This window comes from Stegastes partitus, unplaced genomic scaffold (genome assembly GCF_000690725.1).
Source record: "Stegastes partitus isolate 25-593 unplaced genomic scaffold, Stegastes_partitus-1.0.2 Scaffold1663, whole genome shotgun sequence".
NCBI classification, from domain to species: Eukaryota; Metazoa; Chordata; class Actinopteri; family Pomacentridae; genus Stegastes; species Stegastes partitus.
Window position 1 is genome coordinate 54,106 of NW_007579394.1, and position 9,771 is coordinate 63,876.

General features: G+C 44.3%; 1 protein-coding gene across 1 annotated transcript in view; it reads right to left on the minus strand.

Moving 5' to 3' along the window:
• The window catches only part of LOC103371882 (partitioning defective 3 homolog), a gene marked incomplete at its 5' end in the record, with an annotated part of 93,930 nt that overhangs the window by 47,183 nt on the left and 36,976 nt on the right, over positions 1–9,771 (minus strand). Inside the window, 4 exons of the mRNA XM_008301351.1 lie at positions 431–570; positions 3,791–4,206; positions 6,508–6,633; positions 9,657–9,740. Of these exons, the coding sequence (XP_008299573.1) occupies positions 431–570; positions 3,791–4,206; positions 6,508–6,633; positions 9,657–9,740 (766 nt within the window). The remainder of the gene's footprint in view (positions 1–430; positions 571–3,790; positions 4,207–6,507; positions 6,634–9,656; positions 9,741–9,771) is intronic.

Genomic DNA, 9,771 nt, shown 5'->3' on the forward strand with positions numbered 1-9,771 from the left:
AAAGGATTCAAAGTTCTATGGAAAGGCTCCATAAATTCAGCGCTGTGCAGCGTAATCCTTTATGCAAATGGTTCACAATGTAGGATGTCGCAACTTCAAAAGCTGCTCTGTTCTTGTTGCACCAGCGAGAGGATGAAAACATGTTCTTTGAGGTGCAATCTCCACAGCTACCTGAAATGAATTGGTTGCACTTTAAATTCAACAGATGGCAGACATGTTTGGCAGATAAAAACTATTCATATTTGTGAAGCCTTTACACTGTCACACATCATTTATAGTGGAGTTTGTCTGTTCCCGGAACCAAACTTCAATGGTTGCCTGGTGCATCTCGACGGTCCAGATCAGATGGAACAACCCGATTACTATCATGGTTTCATAAAATCCCGTATTGACTGTTTTGCTGAGTATCACAACAGTTTTGATTTCTCACCTCTAGCAACCTGTCTCCTGCCTTGAGGCGGCCATCCTGGATGGCAGCTCCCCGCGGCAGAATGTTCTTCACGTAGATGGGTGCTGTACCTCCGATGGGAACATCTCGTGATGTTATACTGAAGCCGAGTCCCTCAGGGCCTGTGTGGATAAGAAGTAAGGGCAGAAGGTGTAAAGATGGAGTTTGGTTTTATATTGAGGCACATGCAAAGGCTCTTCAATTCCCTTTGCACTGCTGCAACTCAAGGTCCTGAAGCTACATATTCAGCTGACATTATTCTCCTAAATCTGATGTAATAGAATGCAACAATACTGGTCAGGGTTTGGGGAGACATTTGGAGTTAAGTGGGTTGTTTGATAGGGAGTAAAGAGTTGATATTCAAGAATAGACTTTTCCCACCTCAGTAGAAACTACAGAGCCAATTGGTGCCTCGCTTTTTTACAAGTGCACAATTACATCCAGCTTTTCCTGCAGAATTGTATAATGCAGGTCGCCTACCTCGTCTAAAATATAGAGAGCCTCCGCTAATGTCAGAGCAAATAAATAAATATGCTCTACATCAATAGGTGCAGTTGTTTGTTAAAGCCATTATCAATTAACTCCTCTGACATCGAGAGACGATGCATCAGGATCTGTCTGAATCAGCTCAGCGTGCAACTGATTGATTAATGACATCCAAACATTTGCAGAGATTAATCAGTAGCATGTCACAATGTTGGGAAAACGTCTTCTTTAACATTGGAGAGAAACAGTGCAATCAGTGCTACAGCCTTCACTATTCAGGTCATGGATGAATCTCTGGAAGCAGCAACAGTTTGCCTTTAGAGTTCATTGAAGTGGAAGTATGTGATTCATGCCATCGATGAACTGCTGATGCAGTAGCTGTGGTGCACAACCTGTTCTGGACGTCGCCCCTTTTCTTCTGCCAGAGTTTTCATTTATATTTTGCAACAAACAGAACAATCTACTGTACATCCAATAGTAGCCACTATTCAGAGCCACCTGTTTGGAGAGAACACAACAATGACTCTCACTTTTCTTTCTCCGGTAACCTGGTGCTTACAGTACACAACATCCTCAGACGCTGCTGATCCGTCTGGGCTTATTCATCTGTGTCTACGTGGGCGGATGTGATTTTGCTTGTTTACATTGTAAGTTTTGCCTGCAGTCCCTTAACAGTGCATCATTATGAGCCATTAGGAGTGCAGGCCTGTATTTCACTTCATCCATATTACCAACAAAAACAACGTCCTGTTATTAGACGAGGTAAATAGAGCGAATGAAGAAAAACCCCGTATTATGTCAACACCAAGCTAAAGGAGGTTTATGGTGAATAATTAAAGTAGCCTACATTGTGAGGCTTTTAAAGTCTGAAGTTGAACAACTTAATAATTACATGCAATTACACTGAAAGTTCAGCCTGAAGACTTTAAACACTTTTGCTCGGTATTTAATTGAAGCCCAGAACGGAAAACAACCTGTGCTAATAACATATTACACCACCAAGGGTGATCAGAGGTGTGACTACGGTGCCGCTGTTTCCTTCCTGCACGTCCATCAGTGTCAACATAGTGATGATCAACACACTTTAAGAAGCTCCACCTGTACAAGCATGACATCCTGCACTCTGCAACACGCGGCTACATGTATGTTTTTCAAAGAGCTTTGTAAAGAAAATGCTTCAAATGCCACTGTGAGTAACAAAAAAGGTGAATGTAAGAACAATAATGAGCATCCTTGCTGTATCAGAGCACTGGCCTTAATCCTCCCTGCCTGTCTGACTGAGCTGATGCAAAGAATAGCAGAACACTTAGCCATTCTGTTTCACATCCTCTACCTAATCCCCTACATTGATGAGCCAATCAACTTCCCGCAGGCAGGCGAGGTGCGGTATTATACTCACCGGTAAATGCCTGTAGAGTTCCTGGCTTTAAACAGGGAGGAGGATCTTTAAAACTCCCATTAGCTTGATTAAGACATACCTAAGCAATTTCCTGTGCAGAATAAGATTCTTTGATTGATTTTGATACTCCCCGGGATTTCAGAGGAGACCAGTGTCTGATTCGGGCACATAAACAATGCAGGAGTTTAATCTGCGCTCAAAGCTTGTGGGCTTAAGTCGGTACTCAAAAAAAAAACAAAAACCAGATGAGCCAAACGGGCCTCTCGGGAGTCGCTGTCAAGTGTCTGCTCCAACAGCAGCAAACAAAAGGTGGAATGAGAACAGATAACATCTTTGACTGTGAACATAACAGATCTCCTGGCATATCACGTGCACAATGCAGTGTTTCTTCTGGGTACTGCAACCAAGCAGGCAGAGGAGTGTGAGAATAAGAAAATACAAGAATAAGTGGAAATAGCCATCAGTCAGGAATATGCAACAAGCATCTGGAGGTTTTCATGTTTTATGTTCTGGCTTGATTCCAGTGCCTCAAGAGAGGACAGATTTCGGTGCAAACTTCAACGGGCATATGGTGCAGCCCTGTCAGACTCTTTGCTGTGGCATTTGACAGTGCACAGGGACTAGTGGCTGCTTAGCAACAAGCTCTCTGGCCCTGAGACCTGGCACCGACACCTGGAATCCTGTTGGCAGAGGTTTGCACCACCTGTGCCAGCTGTCAGTCAAAGCCCACGCCGAGGAGAACTCCCCCAAGTTTTAGTCCAAACGCTGCCTGTTGCTCCACACTTCCATCCACCAGATTCTGTTTGGTTTTATTACCTTCACTTCTCACATCAGTACGTTAAACCCTGGATGTTTCTAAGCCCATTACTTCACTGTTGGTATTTTGCACGCTTTGGTGTTTTCACCATTTCTCAACAAACCGCTCTTACACTTGTTTTTGATGTGCCGGGAATGAGGAAATTGCTTGTTTATTCAGCTGAAACACAAAGATTGGGGGGAAAAATACACAGCATCCCTCTCATTTTTGAAAGCCAGAGGAATGCAAAGCTTGAGGAAAGACTTTCACAGCCCCTCTGGAAAGAATCAGATGATACTTCAAAAACAAAATGATGTCATACATCATGGAGGGGACCGAGATTACTTTGTCCCCCCCCACCCCACAATAACGATAAAGAACTTTTCTGATAATGGATGTTCCAAATGTTTTGTTTGGTCTTAAAGATCTTTCCGAGGTCTAGTGACTGTTACCGTCTCAGTCAGATAAAAACACACAAGTTTCATTGAAGTGCACAACAAGCCTGGGACGGTGATGCAGTCCTTGTCAGTCGATGGTGAAATCTCATAATACTCGTCTGCTTCCAGTTAAACATTTGACCTAAACTGCAACAACATGCTCTGTATGTAAAGTTTGTTAGTCATGAGAAATTTTCTGTCTATGTGATTTTTCTTCAACTCACCTTTCTTTAGCTGGATGTTGAGCCTCCTGCCAACTTTTTTCGTATATCCCCCACTTTGGGTGGAGTTTACTCCCCTCTGAGGCGAGTGGGTGTGGCCTGTCGGAGGTTTGGCTGCAGACACCGCAGGATGTGTTAAAGGCGGGTAACCATCAGCCGGCTCGGGGTAAGGATGGGGATGAGGGTGCGGATGGGAGTGTGGGTGCGTTTGGGAACCGTGCCGGGACATTCTTTGCGGCGTGTGGTCGATGCCGGACACGGTGCTGCCACTGAGGGAGTCCGGGCTGAACCGGCCCGAGGCATATGCCGGGTTTCTCTCGGCGTGGGACAGCTGCTCGTAGTGGGCCTTCATCGACGACGGAACCACGTGGAACATGATGACGGGGGAGCGCATGGCTTGACGGAACATATTCTGGGCTCTGGGACAAAAAGAGGTGGAAGGAAGAGACAAGGAGAGAAGATAGGCAGAGGGATCGAGAGGGAGAAAGTAAAAAGTTCAACTGATTTCAACCTTACATAACATCACATACAGTACAGTCATACTTCTCTGTGCAAACTTGCCGAGTAGAGAACTCCAGCTACCCCGAAGTTTCTCAAGCACACACATCCGTGCTATATATAAAATTCATCTTCGCCCACCTGAACATTCTGACATGTTAATTAATACTTATTGCCAGCGTGAGCGGCTCTAAAAAGAGACTGAACCCTCCCCGACAGCTCCATCACATAATCCCCTCATTTGGCTGCAGATGAAGGAGACCTCTATCCGTCGGATACTTTGCAGAAAATCCTCTTTTAAACCCCCCCCCCTCAGTGTGAGCTCATGTACAGTAGGTGTGAATGGAAACTTATGTCGGCTGTCAGCGCCTTGTAAAAGCAGAGCCTTGTTAGCGCCACCTGTTTCAATAAAGCTCACTTTGGTATGGCTCTTCCCTCGCTTCCCTCGACAGCTGAACGGACGTTTGGGAAAATTGTTGGGTCTCCAGAATTTCTATTGCTCCCCATTTCCCCCCTGATTGACAACTATAACTTGGACTGTTGAGGAATTTCTTTGAGAAATTCCAGGTCCGTTTTTCTAGCCACTAACAACCTTCCCCGAGGAGGAAGGACTTGTCACGGCATCTTTATGATTTCAGGCTGGATCAAGTGTCAGACAAGGCTGCTCCCTTATAAAAATACTGTTAAATAACAAGAGCAACTGTTGCACTGATGGACTTGTAACAACACTATGTTTGGAAGCTTTATTCCCACTCATCACGTAACTTCAGGCTCCAACAGCAAGCGTTGGCTGGGGCACTGTGACATGACTGACATAAAAGGGTTGGTTCATCCAAATTATGAAGTTTCTCACCGTCTCCTACAGGCGAGTTTTGGTCTAACTCAAATATCTATTGCTACTGAGGTGAAACTCCATTAGTCTTGTGTATGTGTTAAATTGTCATCATCCAGGTCGTTGTAATCCAAGGTGCTTAAGTAAAAGGCAACTGGACTTCTCTTTGTGGTTTTTGAAGACATTCCACCTTCATCCAAGAGCAGTTTTAACTGTTGCAGAATCCTATCCTGAGCCCAGAATCACATGGTTACAACACCCTTTATCAGGAAGTTAAAACAGTCTTGAGATCCCTCAGCAGACAGCCTCACCACCAGTAACATCTCAAAGCATGAGAGTGTTGAATCACAATCGGTCCTTTCGTCGTGTGACTTTGTGGTGAGAATAAACACCTAAAAATCCATCAGTCAGCTAGAACTAAAGAAGCCTCTTCGACGAGAAGCGAAAAGTGCACAGAAACCAAAAAGAAAAGTCCAGTTGATTTGTACTGAAGCATCAAAACCTCCACTGTGTTTGAGTTGTATGAAAAAATCCCAAAGCTTCAACCAACAAACCATAATTATCTGCATGGCGAGATACGCTGGAGCTACATGGAAAAATATGGGTGTTTTTGTTTATTTTATAATTTGTGTGAACAGACCCCGTGGATCCCTACATTTCCAGGGACCATTGAATCCCATGGGAGAGCAATGCATCATCATTATGTATCCCCACCAGGTCATGTGTGGGTGGAACTTTGCATAATGTATTACATAATGTATATCGGTCTGGAAATGTATATTGCATTTGGAATCACAGATGTATTTAGTATACATTTATGCTGGCCTGGCAGGAGAAAATCAAACCATACGTATGCATCACTGCATTTCTGATATTGCAAGTAAAACTGTACATACAGCACCAAAGTATGCATGCATGCATGACACTGTGTTTAGAGAAGGGGTGAGTGGGTTTGGTTTGGCAGGCAATGAAAGCACGAGACATGAACCGCACTGAAAAGCAGAGATAGTGAATGTTAGGAGCCTTATTCCCCATCCCTTCCAATGGGAAGAAAAGAGGAAAAGGTGCAAGAGCAGGAGTCCAGTGGAGCTGTTACGGAAACACAGGGGAATAAAGGCTGGGAGGATTGCAGGGACCGCTTCAGCAATTGAGGCTGTGACCTACAGGAGTTAAATAGGGAAAGGTTAGCTTAGCACAGTGACAGGCGGCGGAGGAGCCTGTACGCTGGCAGGAGAGCACAGAGGAGGGAAACAAGGCATGAGGGGAGAGGATAACAGCTGAAAGAATGGTTCGGGACCACGGGTTTTAAAAAGAGGGAAGAAAGCAAATCACACAGGAAGTTCAGGGACCACCGGAGCTCAACAACGGCCCCTGTGAGCGGCGGTCTTACTGTTCGAATCGGATGTTTCGCAGGTCTCCGTTATTGATACGGACGATGCAGTCGTTCTCCTGGAAGAGGCCCTGCTGCTCGGCCTTGCCTCCCCTCTCCAGACGCTTGACCAACAAGCCAAGAGTCCTGAAACGTTCAAAAGGTCATGTCAGGAAGATGCAACACGGGACAAAGTCTGTAGATTCTATAAGACCTGAAGAGGCTACGGTGGAGAATACACTTTATTGTTGGTAGGCTGCCTGGTTGACCCTACCACTGGTACATGCTCGTCTCATACATTAAGCCATGCAAGTCTAAGTACACACATGAAAGTGCAAATGGTTCAATGAATCAGGTATGGTTCATTTCATGGTCTTACAGTGGTTGTACAGTAAAACCCATTTTAATCTATGATCGTTTGAATTTATCTGCCTCATCGAATTTTCCATAAAAATCTGCCTTCTTAGATTTTACCCACACGAGCTGGGACATCTTTACATGACTCCCTGGTGAAGACATTTTGGAGCATTTAACATTAGTTACACACAACTTCCTCATATATATTTAACAAACTAAAAAAGTAGCTTAAAACACATATAAAACCGACGAACAAGCAGTTTTTCAGCTGCTGTTTTGACTTGTACCAGTCTGGACAACAGTGTAAAGTATGCAAACCATCACAACGTTAAACCAGGGGTCAAATTTGCACATGTAACATTTCCATATTTAAATAATCAGCTTAAGCTCGCATTCAGAAAAGTACTCTTTCCCTGTATTTATCACAGTAAAGAATGAGATTTATGCACCAGCATGAATGTTTCCTTGCTGAAAAAAAACAACATTTTTTTGTGTTTCGTTACCAAAAACACCCTTGCGCACTGTTTAAGTTCACCCAAGGCTATAAAATCTCAGTATTTACCACTGAATGCTTTGATGTGCTGAGGTTTTTGTATTATTTATACCGCGATAATCCATTTTTGATTTCCCATGGTCAGATGACAATCCAAGAATCAAGTCTTTGTCAGGCTAATGAAAAGCTTTCTCTGTCATAAATGGAGGGCACTGCCTAATTGCTGCCTCTGCTTCATCACGTGGCGCTGGAGACGAGGCTACAGTGCGGTCCTGTCATCTGCATCACCAGCGTACCGACGAGGCTTATCAGGGGGAGCAGTCACGTCGCATCAGGGTGCTTCAGAGGCTGTGTGGGTTGGAGGCACCTATTCAAAGGCAATCAACACGCTCAAAAACTCAACCGTACGTCTGCCGGGGTCGGCGCTTTGCATGCGTTGATTGTCTACCCCCCTTCGTCCCCGTTTTTGAGCAAAAAAATAAAGTGGCTTCGGGGAACGGCCGATGAAAAACAGCAGCATTAAAGCCCCGATAGTTTGGAGAGGAGCCGGTCTATCGTATTGGAGCACTTGAGCCATGCTGAGCTGCAACGGTTGTCGGCCTGTAATCTGGTGTGGCAAACTGGCTTATGCTTCCCCGCACAGCCACAGCGAGAGGCTAACTTCACCTGAAAAGGGCGCTTTACGGATTATACACCAGAGTCTGAGGAAGAAAATCAACCATAGGCAGGGAAGACGGCACAAACCCTAATCGAGTCCTCTTCGGTGTATAGTCTGTGTCTGTGTGCATCGGGGCTTTTCTGGAGGTAGTATGAGCGAGTGTCGCCGAGGTAAATTGGGTTGATTTTAGGCTTTAATACTTGCCCTCGCCCGAGGCTTATAATTCAATATGAATGGGAATGTGATTACAGGGAGGGCAGAAAAGTTCAGGAGTTGAAGAAGTTCAGAGACAATTCCGCTGATTGAATTTGAGTGAGAACACAATGTGATTTGCTGCGGAGGGGGGCCATTTCTCTGATGAAAGCTGGGCATCTTAATCTTGGTGTAACGCCCAAACTGACATTTCCCCAATAAAAGAAAAGTGCATTATAAATGTGCTTTTAGGTTGATTAAGTTGGGCAGCGAGAAAAGTGATATGATCTTGATTTTCAATAAAGTGCAACAGAGAGTTTGGAGCCGACGATGATATTTGCGAGCCTCCGGGCAGAGTCGCACCGAACATAAAGAAAGTTTGGACATTTGTGGGACTCGCGGTTGGCTGCCGTGCTGTGTTAGGAAATATCTTGGCACTATGAAATAATATTAGACTTAAAATGGGCTACACTGGTTTTATAAACTTTCAACATTCTTTAAATCAAGAGCCGGCGTGTAAACGTCAGGTCTGCTGCTGTACACTCTACTGTACTACTGGACTTTTTTTCTTTTTTTTTGTTCCAAAGTGCTTCATGACTTGGATCACAACCTCCTAAAACTGTCTCTCTGGGTATATTTAAACCAGATGTGAAATTCCTCTAATTCCTTCACAGCTTTGTTCCATGTGTGCTGTGTGTTGTACTGCTCAGTGTATTCTTTGAGTAACGTAAAGCTGATGTGACAGCAGTCACAGAGAAATATGACGGTCACCTGCACACCCTAAATAACCATGATTGATGGCTGCAAACTGGAAAATGGCTTCATGATGCCGACATGAAAACCTGTGTGTGTGTGTGCACATGGTGTTGGGTTTGTGTGATGAAGTGATTACAAACGGGCACAAAACTGGAATGTCCGGTATGCTCGGACATTTTTTTCTCTGTTGGTATGTGTCTGAAGTGATGCTGGTGCTTTTGCAGACTTCAAAAAGTCCAACTCAACACATTTTAAGACCTTTTTTTTTTCTTCTCCAAAAACTAAATTCTTTTATGAGTCTACAACAAAGCTGACAAGTCATCAGCTAAAGTGGGTAAGTGGGCAATTTTCTTTTTTTTTTTCTTAAATCTAAAAGCTGTCAGGTGTGTACCATTAGTTAAAAACTGACTAAAAGTAAAATGTACAAAAGAGATGAAAGGGGGAAAAAAAAGACAAAATGTTGAGAAAACTAATCTTTGTCTAACTAAAGACAAAAGTTAAGATAAAGGGATATAAATGGAATTACACATGGAAGTCCTCCCTGCACACAGCTAATTTATTAGTCCTTCAGTTCTTCAGAGACACCTTTCAAACCATTAATGGCCCTTTACGTTGGTGTTAAAGCCCTGTGGACGCTACAGCTGCCTCGCCCTCGCCTTTACTCCCTCCCAGCCTGTCTGAGCAGCACTGTGGCTCTGCTCTGGATATTTTTACCTGCGGTCCCTGCCACTGAAAGGCACCACGTGGATTCCCAGGGGCCCGCCGTCGTTTGACACCTCCACCAGTTTGACAATGTCTCTGGGAGACGGATGAGTGACAGAGAGACAGG